The sequence below is a fragment of the Ranitomeya imitator genome, chromosome 5 (genome assembly GCF_032444005.1).
Source record: "Ranitomeya imitator isolate aRanImi1 chromosome 5, aRanImi1.pri, whole genome shotgun sequence".
NCBI classification, from domain to species: Eukaryota; Metazoa; Chordata; class Amphibia; order Anura; family Dendrobatidae; genus Ranitomeya; species Ranitomeya imitator.
This window is the reverse complement of record NC_091286.1, coordinates 660,242,326-660,259,585: the sequence shown is the minus strand read 5'-3', so window position 1 is coordinate 660,259,585 and position 17,260 is coordinate 660,242,326. Positions and strand designations below refer to the sequence as shown.

The window sequence follows — 17,260 nt, the reverse complement described above, 5'->3', positions numbered from 1 at the left end:
GAAGCGGTTGGTCGCAGTTATTTTGGCTAAAGGTTGTGCAACCAAGTATTAGGCTGAGGGTGCCAATACTTTTGTCTGGCCCATTTTTGGAGTTTTGTGTGAAATGATCAATGTTTTGCTTTTTGCTTCATTCTCGTTTGTGTTTTTTCAGTTAAGACAAATAAAATGAAGATAATAATACCAAATAATTTGTGTTTGCAATCATTTTCAGGAAGAAACTGAGTATTATCTGACAGAATTGCAGGGGTGTCAATACTTTTGGCCATGACTGTAAATGCTGCTGACAGGTTCTCTTTAAATACGTTCATATGAGTTGCCTCCTTCCTTCTGCCACCCCTCTTGTTAGCTCATACATCACTTAGCAGAAGACCACAGTAATCACAGAACTGTCAGTTTCTGGTTTCCACACTTGTCTTTAGTCCACATCAGTACTTACTGTATCGTAGGTGTATGCGATGTCCATGCATGTTATACCCAAGTAATGTAAAAATGGGGCGTAGTCACTGCCGATACCCAGGGTCCCAATCCTACAGGGAAAGCAATGGAAATGGAAGAAATATCACCATCACTATACACTGAAAGTGAGCAACATTATAGAACACGAGGGAAACTATCGTCACCGATGAATGCCACATTACATAGGGGATAGTAGTGTACCCAACAAACCAGGGCGATATTCTGTGGGTATTGGTGTGGATACTCAAGTATAAGGAACAATTTTCTCCAGAATCCAGATCATTGACGTCACATAATTAAATTTTCATCAGAGATATACGGAAATGCAGAACTCACTGGGGAATGACGCCATGCTGCGAGCTGGTGCGGTTGGAGTGATTTTTCCAGTTATCGTACACGGTTAGGTCATTTTTGGGGGTCTTCACCTGTAGTATGAGAATGACAAGACATTACTCTGGAATTATACATAAAAAGCTCGCTTCCTTAGCGGATTCATATACAGGAGTTCATGGTCTGTGTGCTATATGGAGGCATGGTAATCAATATGGACGCTACCAGATAGTTTATTAGCACTGCTGTATTATTAATATACAGCATTATTACTGGATAGAAACTATGCTTTCTTAAGTGATCAGCTCATCCCGATCATCCGTTCATGTAAACATGCTGCTAATCTGCTGCAAAACGTTTCGACGGGTCATTGAATCATCACTGTCGACAGGACATAGCCTCATGTAAACAGGGGATGAGCTGCTGACAATATGCTGACAATATGCACGCTATGTGGGGACAGAAGGATTGTGTTCCAGAAGGATTGTATTCCCGATCATCAATGTGAACAGATCATAAACGACTTGTATATAGTTGCCTCATGGGGCACAAAATCTGAGTATCTAAAGCATCTTAACATTGTGAAGTTTTGTGTATGACTTAATTAAAAGGAGTTAGCCAGCTAGAAAAAAAAATATTTCTAAAAATACATATACTGTATATATAAGAAAGCTATAAAATACGGTAAATAAAATACATCTAAAAACATTAAAGAAAGTCATCAGATTTAAAAAAAATCAGAAATATTAATGTTATATAGTAAAAAAAAATCTAAACATAAAATCTCAAAAGGAAACAAAAATGAAGATGTCTAAGAATCTTATAAAACAACAACATAAATAAATAAATATGAAAATTAAAAAAAAAAATGAAAATCTGACATGTACAAAAGGTATAATATAAAAGAAGAAAATACATCTGAAAACATAAAATATATATATATAATACAAATAATTCTGAAAGTATCTAAGAAAGTATTAAAATAAAATATATAAAATTACTCTGAAAAGGTCAAAAATATGTATGAAAAAAAAAATCCAAGACCGTTATAAAATACGGTAATATAATAAATCTGGAAGAATCTAAAATAAATTATCAAAATAAAAACAAGAAAAGAAACCTAGTAACAGCTAAGAAATGTATAAAAAATAAGGTGAAATCATCTAAGAAAGTTATAAAATTAAAAGTACATCTTTAAACAGGTGATAAAGTTATGAGATAAAAAAAGAAAAGAAATGTGAAAACATCTAAGTACATTATAAAATAATAAAAAAATAAATAAATAAAAAGTAATCAATCACTGGATGGCTGCAGCTGTCACTTGGTTAGATGGCACATGATCAGCTGCAGGGAAGTACAGACATCAGTTGTGGCCTAGTCAACCAGTGATTGAAGTGGTGACTTGTGTAGAAAGCTGTGGGGGTAGTACAGAGAATGGTAGGGGGACTGTTAAGGCCAGGGATTGATAAATTGATTTTTTTTCTATATTTTTTTTATTTCTATTTTTTTATTTTCTATATTTTTTGATAACTCTCTAAAGTCTTTTCAGAATTTTATTAATTGATGGACAATCCCTTTGTAATACCACTACTCCAGAGATGTATTACTAAAAGCTCTATTTTTCTCCTCACCAAGTCCAGGTTTCTAAGAGAATAGTTTGGTTGGTTCAGTTCAGAGTCAAGAGCAAGAGTAGAGAGTCATTCAGAGTCTAGAGAGTTGCAGTGAGTACCTCATTATGTACCACAGTCAAGAACAACCCATAAAGCATGGGAGAGAATCCATTACCCTGATCTACCAGGCCGTTATTGAGCAGTTAATCTGAGGACCGCGTGAGGGACCCTTCGAGACGTCTATTACTGCGATGGAGTGATGTCCTGATTCTCAATAGCACACAGGTCTATTTGCCATTCAGGGCCTGAAACGCAAGAAGAATACCCGGCCAGGAGGAGTATTTCATAGCAACTATGGGGAAAATGTTCTGCTACCGCACCTCACACGGTAAGAAGGTTAGGGAGACTGGGACCTGGAGGCCATCTAGGGATCGCAGCTCTGGCAGGGTGGAAGACATTTCCATAGCGTCAGATCTAGGCACTGGAGGGACTTGCTGTCAGGCGCTCCTTCTATGTACCCAGCTCTCTGTCTATGCTACCATCTGCTGTGAATTGAGACGTATTATCATCTGCAAGTTTTTCCATTGCACCAGCTTTGGCCGTCACCATTCTGGCTGTGTTGAAGTAAAGTTAACTTTTTCCTTGTTAACCTGACTCCTGACTATCATGTTCTCTCTGTAGCTACATCACGGGGAACTTATCACCACACTCAGAGGGGACAGTAAAACAGCGGCATTTAACCCTCATACACCCATGGGCATGTGACTCCATTTCCAGTGTCTCCGATACTCCAGGCACCGGGCACGACCACCACCGACCATTTAACAGAACAAGAGGATCTGACCCATGCCCGATGTACTGGAGGGCTCAGCCGTGCGGTCTGGTGTGTTACTCCATGATAACTATGAAACATATGCTTTCCTGCAGACCAATGTTTCCCAAACTACAGCTGGACAGTCCTCATGACCCCCCACAGTTCATGTTTTCAGGATTTCCATAGCATTACACAGATGAGAGAATTCCTGATGCCTTGAGGATACTTCCAACACCTGGGCAATACTAAGGAAATCCTGAAAACGTGACATGTTGGAGCCCGTGAGGACTTTGGGAAACACTGCTATAGACCTAATATAGATATTGATAGATTCTGTTGGGCCCATCAGGATTTTTTTTTACCGGAACACTAATGACTGAGCTAAATGTCAGAAGTCTTGATGGACACTCAGACAGTGCAAGTATGACCCGAGTCCATGTCAGCAGAATTCAGAACCGAGGTTTAGATGGAGTGATGGAGTCTTTTTAGCGTTTAAATTGTGCTTTTTTCGGGAATATTTCAGGCAGCTGTAAGTGGTTGATATCTCTTACTTTCTCACATCAGACAATGGAGTTACCTGTTTAGATGCAGCAAAGACCACACCTTGTGCTGGAGGAGTCCCCTGAACCCTCAATGTTGCGTTCGCTGAAAGAGGAAAGTTATTTGTCATATTGCCGTGTAATAAAATCACATCGTCTGTAACAAGCTTGTGAGGAATGATAAAAGCTTTAGATTTCTATCTGATATATAGATACTGTATATATTGTAGGGATGCGCTCAGGTAGTCTGTAGGCAGCATTCACACAGGAATGCTGCTACGGCCTCTGCTCCCTCCAGGAAAAGGAACGGTATCAGTGACATTTGTTTCAGGGGATGGCCTAGTCCCTGCCCTGCTGATAATGTGTTGGGTTATAAATTCTTACATATGCTCAGTGTGAGCTCCCTGTGCTATATTCCTATAAATGTGTAGTGACAGTGCGCTCACTAGCCGGCTATAAAGAGAAGTGATGAGCCAGAAAGAGAGTGCACTGTCATTATAAATTGTAAGGAGACAATGCGGCAAGCAGGGACTAGCCCAGCCCTTGAAACAGAGGTCACTGATGACTCTTTGTTTAAAAGTGGGGAAAGCAGCTATGGCAGTGACCGCAGCCTCTGCCCCCTGATGACGTCCTGTGTAAGTATCCCAAAATGCACTAGAATTCTCACAACACAACATCATTGGAATGTAAAAGAAAAAGCAGATAGGATGTTAGATTAGAGAAGAAATGTTAGGGAATTTTTAATTTAAGTTTATTAGAAAACCGATTAGATTATTGAATTAAATAGTCATTTAGTATGAAATTCATCTTAAATTTTTGACCACCCTTTAATTCTTCACAAAACTAATTTTATCACTATATAAAAAGCAGTTGATTATATGGTTAAGTTTACATGAGCGTATAAAAAAAAAATCATATGATTTCCATCCAAAAAACATTATTTTTTTTCATCTGTATTGTCATCCATATGGCATCCATTTCTATATATCAGAAGTAAATAAAATTTACAAGAACAAATGCAGTTTCCTATGTCGGTAATGGAAATGTATTTGTAAAAATCGAATGCTACTGTATATGGATGATTCATATGGGATGGGTTTTTTTTGCACACCCATAAACTTCACTATGCAAGTCTAATTCGACATACAGAAGAGACCGATGCGCGCTGTGATCTTTTTTCACAGGTCAGGGTTATTTTCTTTCAAGGACAGCACTTGGACCAGCAATACAGTGGGTGTGAACGTAGCGTGATACTTGTTGCAATACATTTTACCGTAACGAGTATTATCATTTGATAAAGCAATAAATAAATTGGGAGCATTGGAAAAAAAATCGTTTGCCCTCCCGTCTGCCTCCTGTAGGCGTACACTCCCAGAAAAAGCGCACACGTTCGCACTGCCGTCCACCATTACAGTCTCAGCCTGAGTTGCAAGGAGAAAACTCAGGGAGACGTGAGGGGGGGTGAGGCTACAATTCCTGACAAATTCGCAGTTTGCCTAGATCTAGACTGGAGGATGGGAATGACAGGTCCTGCCCATCACTTACCAGTCATACCTGACACATTAACCCTTTGCTGATCCGCTAAGTAAAACCTCTCATCACTCTATCCGTACTGGAGCCTTTTGCAGGTGTCATATCACCGAGGCCAGGTACCTCGGTGACACATCATTTCAAACTTGTCATCAGAAGACGCCATCTTGCTGCCTGTCTATAATTCATATATGTACAGTGAGTACATGTGACTTAAATATAAGTGTCTGAGCAACGAGTCTGAATACTTATGACCATGTGATATTTCAGTTTTTCTTTTTTTGATAAATTTGCAAACATTTCTACATTTCCGTTTTTTTCTGTCAAGATGGGGTGCAGAGTGTACATTAATGAGAAAAAAAATGAAATTTTTTGAATTTACCAAATAGCTGCAAAGGGGTCTGAATACTCTCCGTTCCGTATATATATATATATATATATATATAATATATTTATATTTATGATATATTTAACTATAAGCCAGATTGCACACAATGTCTTCTTTAGGTGGCTTCTGCTCTGAAAACTGCCTGAAAAAGCGCTACCTAAACGTCCAAAAGAATCATCGTATGCAATTTTACATATAAACAACACGCTGCTCACATGTTCAGTTTTTTTAGCGTCTTTTAACCGCTTCAGGTTTCCAAAGACGCTAAGCTGTTAAAAGACGCTAAAGACGATTTATACTTCCAACACAAGTCAATAGGAAGGCTCAAAACTCAAATAATGCCAAGGTGTCTTTTTGAACAATTTGCCAGCGTTCTGGCTTCAAAATCCGCCAGCAGTTTCTTCATTGGTCAATAGAGTTAAACAAAAAAAAAATCCGGAATCCAGATGCTAGTAAAAACATACCCCGTAACACTTGAAGGAAAAACCCTAGGGGTCAACACCTCCTCATATTGCTAAAATGGAGGAAGCCGGACACAGGTCTCCTCTGAAGACGGGGTCATAAATGTTCTATTAAGTCCATCTTCAGTCTCAGAGGAGAGCGCAGAGTCTTTAGCGGAGCGCTTCCACCTTTCCATTTTATAGATTGGTAGGGATCTCAACGTCTGGACCCATAACATTAAAAACCTTTGACATGTTTTTACAGTACCTTACAGAGTGCAGTAACGCATTAAACGAGTTTTCCAAAAATCGACAATAAGAATCTGATCACTTGGGGTTCAACCGAACGGACCCCCATCAATCACAAAGGTATCAAAGTCCCCTGTGTGGATGAGGCAGTATTTCGTAAGTGAGAACACCACTCCATTCACTGCCTAAAGGAGTGGTCGTCACACATGCTCCCTACTGCTCCAGTCACACGGTGGATCAGATAGTAAAAGAGAAAGGGTCTACTGAAGATCTTGATTCATACAGCTATTGTTTTCATGTTATCCGCAAGGATATGGTTTTGACCAAATTTCACTGTGACACTCCTGGTGTCATAATAGAGCAATAGTTTTTAGGGCTCCACCAGCTGGGAAGCACATGCAAGAAGTCTGAGGTCTTTGCCTTAAAGAGGTTGCCGATTACTCGGACCCCTTCTGAATCCCTAGGTCCTCCTTAGTAAAATAATAACATCTATACTCACCTATGGCACCATTCCAGTGGTGTCGGCACTGGCTCTCCCGAGGCTTGCGTGACATTGTTATGTTAAGCTATCCCTGAGGACAATCAGCGCCGGCGTCACTCTCCTCTGCTTTAGACAAATCAAGACATGCTCATGAACAGGGCAGCCGCAGCTCTCACTTCTTCCGGATGTCAATTACGTCCATACGAGAGCTCCGGGAGAACCAGGGCCGACACTGCTGGAGTGGCGCCAGAGGTGAGTATATATATTATTATTTTACTAAGGGAAACATAGGCATACGGAAGAGTTTGGAAAACCAGTTTCAGGATCATTCCAAGATTTATTAGTAAACACTATATTCTATAATATATGGGACAGCTCTATATGTTGTATTTTACATACAGGGGACACTTTTTTCACCACCCTACAGGGGAGACTTCAACATTGTGCCTTATGCCTGTACTGCCCTGGAGTGCGCTAGAGAAGAAGAGGTTGTATATAGTTAATATATTGAATTTGAAACTCACCAAAGACAGAGATGTCTACATTGATGTAAGCCACAGTTCTGTCCCTTAATTTACTATAGTAATCCTAAAATGTAGAAAAAACCGTCATAACTACAGGATATGAAAAAATATGTAGAAAATGTGCAATTTACATAAAAAAGAGTAATAATGACACAGTAACTCACTGACAACATGCAGAGACTTTGAAATGTGAGCGTTCAAAGGCAAGTGTAGAACTTTTTGGGACTGCAATGATTAACCCCTCGTCACCATGTGCTGTACTGGAAGCCGCTCTCAATGACAAGTGGCATAATTAATGATGACATAGCCAAAAAAGACCTGTGCCTGTGGCACCGACCTAGGAGGAAGACCGTGATCGATAGCTAGTCTCCTACTACCAAGAATGGGAGTAACTTCATTTTCGCAAATTCAACTCCTACTGTATATCTTAATTCACTGTTCCACAAAACATTTGAATGTATAAGTCATTCTACTGAGGGAACAACCTACATCACAGAAAGCTCCAATTCTGGCTGTTTTACCGCTTAGATGATTCGGTCAATAGTTACCACGACATCTACGAAGTTTTATAGAGGAAACTAATGGAACCCTTCATCGTGATTATCACAGGCATGGTCTAATAGATTGTCTGCCACCGATGCCAGTGCAAACTTCAACTGGATGTGCGTCATCAGACACACATTCAGCTGAAGTGTATTGGGGCACCGAGACCTACTGGGTCCATGCGCTGCAATATACGCTGCCGGACAATCAGGTACCAGCAGCTGACGTCGGCCTGCACGTGACTGGGGGCGCATGGCAGTGACATCATGCGGTCCCATCACTTGCACTCTGAAGTCAGCTGTCAGCTTCAGAAGAGGATGCTGCACAGCTGGGGCGCTGAGGGAAGGTGAATATAATTGTTTATTTTTTTCTATGATTAAAGAACAGCAGTAGAATGGGGGATATATACCAGGATCAGGGATATTTATTCCATGACAAGATGGTGGCCCGATTCTAACGCATCGGGTATTCTAGAATATGTATGCATGTATATAGCAGCCAAATAGTATATAGCACAGTCCACGTGGTATATAGGAGTACTACGTGGCCTGTGGTATATACCATGTGGCTGCTATATACATACATACATATTCTAGAATACCCGATGCGTTAATATAGGCCACACAGTAAATAACACAGCCCACGCAGTAAATAACACAGCCCATGTAGTATATAACACAGCCCACACAGTATATAGCAGCCACGCAGTATATAGCAGCCCACGCAGTATATAACACAGCCCACGTAGTATGTAACACTGGCCACGTAATATATAGCACAGCCCACATAGTATCTAACAGTGGCCACGTAGTATATAGCACGCAGTATAGAACACAGCCACGTAGTATATAACACTGCCCACGTAGTATATAGCAGCCATGTAGTATATAACGCAGCCCACGCAGTATAGAACACAGCCCACATAGTATCTAACACTGGCCAGGTAGTATATAGCACACAGTATAGAACACAGCCACGCAGTATATAACACTGCCCACGTAGTATATAGCAGCCATGTAGTATATAACGCAGCCCACGCAGTATAGAACACAGCCCACATAGTATCTAACACTGGCCAGGTAGTATATAGCACACAGTATAGAACACAGCCACGCAGTATATAACACTGCCCACGTAGTATATAGCAGCCATGTAGTATATAACGCAGCCCACGCAGTATAGAACACAGCCCACATAGTATCTAACACTGGCCAGGTAGTATATAGCACACAGTATAGAACACAGCCATGTAGTATATAACAGTGCCCACGTAGTATATAGCAGCCATGTAGTATATAACGCAGCCCACGCAGTACACAGCCCACATAGTATCTAACACTGGCCAGGTAGTATATAGCACACAGTATAGAACACAGCCACGCAGTATATAACACTGCCCACGTAGTATATAGCAGCCATGTAGTATATAACGCAGCCCACGCAGTATAGAACACAGCCCACATAGTATCTAACACTGGCCAGGTAGTATATAGCACACAGTATAGAACACAGCCACGTAGTATCTAACACTGGCCACATAGTATATAGCAGCCATGTGGTATATAACGCAGCACAAGCAGTATAGAACACAGCCCACATAGTATCTAACACTTGCCAGGTAGTATATAGCAGCCACGCGGTATCTAACACAGCCCACGTAGTATTTAGCAGTGTGGGCACCATATCCCTGTTAAAAAAAAAAAATTAAAATAAAAAATAGTTATATACTCACCCGGCGGCGGGATCCAGTGTAGATCCAGTGAACCTCTGACGATGCGCGCGCGGCTGCCGCCATCTTTCGTTCCCAGGATGCATTGCTAAATTACCCAGATCACTTAGCGGTCTCGCGAGACCGCTAAGTCTTCTGGGTAATTTCGCAATGCATCTCTGGGACCCGATGCTGGCGGCAGGCGCAAGCGCATCGTCTGACTACGGAAGGTGAGAATAGCAGGTTTTTTGTCTTTTTTTATTATTTTTAACATTAGATCTTTTTACTATTGATGCTGCTTAAGCAGCATCAATAGTAAAAACTTGGTCACACAGGGTTAATAGCAGCGGTAACGGAGTGAGTTACCCACGGCATAACGCGGTCCGTTACCGCTGGCATTAACCCTGTGTGAGCGGTGACTGGAGGGGAGTATGGAGCGGGCGCTGACTCCGGGGAGTATGGAGCGGGCGCCGGGCACTGACTGCGGGGGAGTAGGGAGCTGCCTGCCAGCTGCCTGTCATGGCTGCCGCGACCAATCAGCGACTTGCATTTCCATGACAGACAGAGGTCGTGACCAATGAATATCTGTGACAGAAAGAAAGACGGAAGTGACCCTTAGACAATTATATAGTAGATAAGAGACATATACTGTATACCAGGATGGGGCCTAGGAGAAGAGACATATATACCAGGATGGGGATATACTATATATACCAGGATGGGGCCTAGGAGAAGAGACATACAGTATATACCAGGATGGGGATATACTATATATACCAGGATGGGGCCCAGGATAAAGGACATATAAACCAGGATGGGGCCTAGGAGAAAGGACATATAAACCAGGATGGGGATATACTGTATATATCAGGATGGGGCCCAGGATAAGGGACATATATACCAAGATGGGGAATATACAGTTGTGCTCAAAAATTTCTTTGTTCAGAGAATATGAATGATAACACCAAAAATTTTCTCCACTCCTGGTTAGTGGTTGGGTGAAGCCATTTATTGTCAAACTACTGTGTTTTCCTTTTTAAATCATAATGACAACCCAAAACATCCAAATGACCCTAGTCAAAAGTTCACAATGGTGTTATCATTCATATTCTGTGAAAAAATGGCCAAGAAAGCAAAAATACTGCCGGGGTATGTAAACTTTTGAGCACAACTGTATATACCAGAATGGGAAAAATATACATGAGGATATGGAACATATATATCAGAATGGGACCAGGATTGGGAACACATATATATATATATATATATATATATATATATATATATATATATACTAGATGTTGGCCCGATTCAAACGCATCGGGTATTCTAGAATATGTATGTATGTATGTATGTTGTGCTGTCAGTGGTGTTTAAATCCCGCACTAATATCGCTGATTGGCTGATATCCGAGACAGACGGACAATTAGACCCTTAGACAACACAATGGCGGCACTTGACAGCAGTGGAGGACAATGATGATTCCAGCGGCCTCGACCAATCAGCGACGCGGGATTTCCAGGACAGACAGACAATTAAACCCTTAGACAATTATATATATATATATATATATATATATATATATATACCAAGATGAGAGGTATATATACCAGGAAGAAGCCCAAGATGGGGGACATTATTACATAATGTGGGAGGGGGTGCAACTTGTATTTCCCTATTGGATTTGTATAGCATCTGACCAACATGCGGGAAAGGGGGATGTCCAGGTTCAAATTTTGCACCGGGCGGGGCCTGTCGGATTGTAGTTTAATGAGCAGCTTTGTGGTCAGCCTTTATGCCACTATACTCGATAGATACAAATGACACAATCCTACCAATAGTTAGAAATGACTGTGAAGACCACTTTCTATGTTTTACCTCTGCAAACTCTGTTGAGCCGATAAGACCAAACTCTTCTGCTCCCCAACTGCCAAAAATGATGGTTCTGCGAGGACGCCATTTACCTGAAATATGTCACAGATTAACAGGGCCCCATAAGTGAAAAATTACAAGAAAGAGACCCTGAGCTAGAATTGGAGGAAACGTACCACTTTTCAGCTTGGTGCCCAAAATTCTGGTTAGCTCCAACATCACTGCAGTCCCACTGCTTGGATCGATGGCTCCATGCACCCAGCTATCCCTGTGGTTGCCATAAATAACGTACCTGTCTGGACATGGAGAAGTTGCCGTAATAGCAGAGATAGGAATAACCAATATGTCATTGACATAACATTACTGCACCCAGCGCTTCATACATTAGCCCGAACCCTGTGTAATTTACAGGCCAATCTTACTATTGGCTGATTGTAAGTACATACAGCAGTGTCTAAAAGCTTCCGAACCTTTAAAATTTTTCATACTTCTGCATAATTTTAATGTTCTTGATTTTTTTTAAAGTTTTTGGTGTTAACCAATTGGGTTAATTATTTTTAGATTTTGACAGATCGAACTTTTCTGAACGTGGCGATACCACATGTGTATATTTCTTTTTTTTATCTTTATTTTTAATGAGGGAAAAGGGGTGGTGATTTGAACTTGTAGGCAACATCACTCCCGGTAGCAACGCAAGCACAGATCAATAGCCCAGCGCTCTCAACATCATCAGAAACTTTCAGCGCATGTGCCGCCCCCGGGAATGATGGCGCCTGTGCGAGATCTCAACCAGGGTAGCAGGTGAGTAGAGTGACCTGTCAGTCACTGACAGGAGGCCGGCAGTGGGAGGAGAAAGAGGGACGGAGGCCGGAGAACTGTAAGTGCTGGCCAATCCCCCTGCACTTGTGAGCTCATATGCCAATGGATTTCTAGAAAACGGAGAAATTAACTTTATAATACAAAGGTCTGGACATAATCAACGTTTCAGATGCTTTACCTACAGTAGATGATGATGGTTTAGGGTCTAAAAATCTGCTGATAGATCCCTGTTCTTACAAAGTCTCATATTTTGGAGTCGTTTAGTTTGATTCTTTGTCTACATTTAGATCTTGTGGGAAAATCTGATGTCATTTTAAGTCAAAATTAATTTAGAAATGTGGAGAATTCACAAGGGTTCACAAACTTTCAAGCACTGATGTAGAATGCATTCTCGTTGATCCACATTGCGATGATCTCACCCGGCTCTACGGCTCCTCTGATGAGCCCCATCACATTCGCTGAAGATCGTATCGTCCGCTTGTTGTAAACATTAACTTGGACTTCACTGAAATACAAATTAAACTTATTGTGATGGTAGAATAATTCTGATATTATAATATGTTTTTACCTAACTGGATGTACGTAACAGAGGTCACCCTCCATTTACCCTGCCTGGGAGTGTAGGGATTTTTATTTTTGGAGCTAGTGCTGTAACTTAAAAAAAAAATCAAAACAATTCATGTGTTTCGTTCTTCTTCCTCTTTACCAATTAGGATAATTAATTTTAGATTTTGACATATCAGACTGTTATGGATTCCTCAACACAAAATATGTATATTTTCCTTTTTTTTATTTTTAACTAGAAAAAAATGGGGGGGGGGGGGGGTGATTCAATTTTTTATGTTTTTCAATTTGTCTTTATTATTTTTAATAACTTTTTTTTTTAAACTTTTCATTTATCTTTTTTAATTCCCTTTAGGAGACTTGAGCCTGTGATAAATTGAATTATATAAAGCCAAAATATAGTGCTTCTAATGACGCCCCCCTAGCTAACAGATAACATTCCCCTTGTCACTTTGGGCGCCATCTTAAAAGAAGATAAACACTTTGAGAAAAGTTAAAACTTGGCCCGTGCTAAAGTTTATTCACTTTTCTGTCTGATCATCCTGTGATAGTCTCGGCTGCCTACATACCTCCCCCCTTAAAAAAATTCACATTACTCATAGACCCGCATGTAAAGAACCTACTGAATGTTCCGTTTTTTTCTCCATAGTTCAAGCCCTTTATTCGGCAGACTTCCCCCTTTCAAATTCAGTGTGATTGTTGTCTACCATGTCCCCCGATAAAGCGGAGCGACAGAGTCAAGTCCTCATCACTGCTTCTAAAAGCCAGCTAGTTTACATCATACTTCATACAATGCTTGCTTGAATCCGTGCCCATGCTGCTGTGATCACAGGACTTTACAATCACACTTTGAATAAGGCATTGTAGATATTTGACCTGGACCAGTTGCTCTCTTATCATCTCATTAAAGCAAAACAGGATATCTCTTCCTTCAAAGCCCAACATCGAAATTAATCATTAATTGAGTGTGCAACATGCACATAGCCGCAGCTATAATACTATATTGAGCACCCATTTTTTTAACTCAGGATTTGAGGCTTGAATTTACACATTGATGTTGATAACTGGAGTTAGGAGGAAATAAAATGAGAATTCCCTCTTAAAACCTAATTTAATTTAAACGATAGTATAAGTTAGAGGGGTTATCCTAACCCAGCTACTCGTGGGGTCACATATCAAGGTACTGTACTCTCTGTTACCAGGCATGGTTGAAAATTTGTGTTTTTGCACACCTTAATTCATCATTGAGGAAATGTATTTAGCGCAGGCGAGAAAAGCCAAAAATGTGAAATACCTGTTATTGAAATTACCTGGCCGGAAGCCAGGTCCTATGTTATAGTTACATCCGAGAGCTCCTTGCCAGGATTCTGGTGCAAGAGGTCCACCCAGTTCACTGTGGACAGTATAGTAAGAACACAATCAATCACAGACCAGTGGGAGGCCCGGCAAGGGAAGTGCTACGTAAGGTGAGTATAATGGTTTGGTTTGGGGTTTTTAACATGCTTTGCAGCAGTAAGATCCAAAGCACTATTTAATGCGTATTTGCAACAGAATTTTATTGCAGCAAATACACTGCAGACATAAAACAATACAAAAAATATGGTTGTACTAACCATCAAATAAACGTCAATGGAAGGCATTTATTACCTGACGGACTCCCACCCCTAACACTAGTTCATGGAAATATCATGTTCTGACAATGGCCAGCACACAGTACATCCCCATCTCATAGCATTGCTGGATCACTTTCTATCTCGCTGATGTCTTCTGTACGCTCCCAAAATAACGTGATCCCTGTTGCCACACAGTATAAGCACCATACTTGGCGTGAAAAGCATATAGACCCCATCTTGCCTGAAAAAAAAACAGAAACGTAGTAATTTTTGCAAATTTATTAAAAAAAGAAAAACTGAAATATCACACAGTCATAAGTCTTCAGACCCTTTGCTCAGTATTGAGTAGAAGCAACTTCTGAGCTCGTACAGCCATGAGCCTTTTTGGGAATGATGCAACAAGTTTTTCACCCCTGGATTTGGGGATCCTCTGCCATTCTTCCTTGCAGATCCTCTCCAGTTCCGTGAGGTTGGATGGTGAACGTTGGTGGACGCCATTTTCAGGTCTCTCCAGAGATGCTCAATTGGGTTTAGGTCAGAGCTCTGGCTGGGCCAGTCAATAATGGTTACAGCGTTGTTCTGAAGCCCCTCCCTTGTTATTTTAGCTGTGTGCTTAGGGTCATTGTCTTGTTGAAAGGTGAACCTTCGGCCAAGTCTGAGGTCCAGAGCACTGTGGTAGAGGTCTTCATCAAGGATATCTCTGTACTTGGCCGCATTTATGTTTCCTTCAATGGCAACCAGTCATCCTGTCCCTGCAGCTGAAAAACACCCCGATAGCATGATGCTGCCACCACCATGTATCACTGTTGGGATTGTATTGGGCAGGTGATGAGCATTGCCTGGTTTTCTCCACACACACCGCTTAGAATTATCACCAAAAAGGTCTATCTTCATCTCATCAGACCAGGGAATCTTCTTTCTCAGTCTGGGAGTCCTTCGTGTGTTTTTTAGCAAACTCTATGCGGGCTTTCATATGTCTTGCACTGAGGAGAGGCTTCCGTCGGGCCACTCTGCCATAAAGGCCTGACTGGTGGAGGGCTTCAATTATAGTTGACTTTGTGCAACTTTCTCCCATCTCCCTACTGCATCTCTGGAGCTCAGCCACAGTGATCTTGGGGTTCTTCTTTACCTCTCTCACCAAGGCTCTTCTCCCACGGTTGCTCAGTTTGGCTGGACGGCCCAGTCTAGGAAGACTTCTGGTGGTCCCAAACTTCTTCCATTTAAGGATTATGGAGGCCACTGTGCTCTTAGGAACCTTGAGTACTGCAGAAATTCTGTTGTAACCTTGTCCAGATCTGTGCCTTGCCACAATTCTGTCTCTGAGCTCCTTGGCCAGTTCCTTTGACCTCATGATTCTCATCAGGTCTGACATGCACTGTGAGCTGTGAGGTCTTAGGCCGGGGTCACACTAGCTTATTGCATCTGATGCGAGAGTATCGGATGCGATATGCTAATGACCCTCGGCTCCTGCTCTGCTGCGAGCAGAAGCCGAATGTCATGCATCTGTGCTCCTAGCCTCTCGCAGAGAGTGGATTGGAGCACAGCTGTGGAGGAGGCGGAGAAACTAATTTCTCTATCTCCTCCATTGCCTGGGTCACCATTTAACGCACATCACTCGGATGATATCTGAGTGATATGTGTTGTCTCACTCGCACACATAGGCTCATATGGGTGCCAGTGAGCCGACAGTCGGCCGAGTGTCTGTGACAATCGCAGCGTGCTGCGATTGTCTTGGACCGAGGAAAACGGCCGACAAAAAATCGGCTGCTGGGAGCTGCCCCATAGTTTAACATTGGTCCGAGTGCAATGCGACTTTTTTTATCGCATTGCACTCATCTGTTTTAGTCGCCAGTGTGACCCTGGTCTTATATAGATAGGTGTGCGCCTTACTAAATCAAGTCCTATCAGTTTAATTAAACACAGCTGGACTCCAATGAAGGAGTAGAACCATCTCAAGGAGGTTCACAAGGAAATGGACAGCATGTGACTTTCAGTTTTTCTTTTTAATTAAATTTGCAAAAATTACTACATTTCTGTTTTTTTTTCAGTCAAGATGGGGTGCAGAGTATACATTAAAAAATGAACTTTTTTGAATTTACCAAATGGCTGTAATGAAACAAAGAGTGAAAAATGTAAAGGGGACTGAATACTTTCCATACCCACTGTATATATACACAATTGTTATATATTACCGTATATATAATTTTTACATATATCTCGTCTGGTTGGTTCTGGTTTTTATGTAATGTACCATACATAGCTACACAATAAAGTCTTATGATGTCATATTTTATGGTATTACCATATCAGGGTCCGGGCATTGTCAAAACCAATTGGCTGTGCCGGTATATGGGAAATGCCTCTTATCTCAGACTCTGGAATCCTATAAGTAAATTCTGAGAAATACATATAAAGAAGAAGATAGGCATTATGGAGAAAAAAATTTATTCATACAATAAATATATTTGGGTGCTTAAAAGAAGAGCTGTCACCAGTAGTGATGAGCGAATATACTCATTACTCGAGATTTCTCGAGCACGCTCGGGGGTCCTCCGAGTATTTTTTAGTACTCGGAGATTTAGTTTTGCCGCAGCTGAATGATTTACATCTGTTAGCCATCATAAGTACATGTGGGGATTCTCTAGCAACCAGGCAACCCCCACATGTACTTATGCTGGCTAACATATGCAAATCTTTCAGCTGCGGCAATAAAAACTAAATCTCCGAGTACTAAAAAATACTCGGAGAACCCCGGAGCGTGCTCGGGAAATCTCGAGTAA

General features: G+C 41.2%; 1 protein-coding gene across 2 annotated transcripts in view; it reads right to left on the bottom strand.

The window, feature by feature from the left end:
* LOC138638703 (aminopeptidase NAALADL1-like) overlaps positions 1–17,260 on the bottom strand; it is a 56,527-nt gene that overhangs the window by 26,851 nt on the left and 12,416 nt on the right. For both annotated transcript variants that reach the window (XR_011312534.1, XM_069728215.1), the window contains exons 6-14: positions 16,783–16,876; positions 14,162–14,260; positions 12,723–12,808; positions 11,661–11,780; positions 11,491–11,576; positions 7,362–7,425; positions 3,788–3,855; positions 793–881; positions 437–527 (exon numbers count right to left, since the gene is read on the bottom strand). Coding sequence is in view for 1 of the 2 variants with exons in the window: in XM_069728215.1 (XP_069584316.1) it covers positions 437–527; positions 793–881; positions 3,788–3,855; positions 7,362–7,425; positions 11,491–11,576; positions 11,661–11,780; positions 12,723–12,808; positions 14,162–14,260; positions 16,783–16,876 (797 nt within the window). In the remaining variant the exon portion in view is untranslated. The remainder of the gene's footprint in view (positions 1–436; positions 528–792; positions 882–3,787; positions 3,856–7,361; positions 7,426–11,490; positions 11,577–11,660; positions 11,781–12,722; positions 12,809–14,161; positions 14,261–16,782; positions 16,877–17,260) is intronic.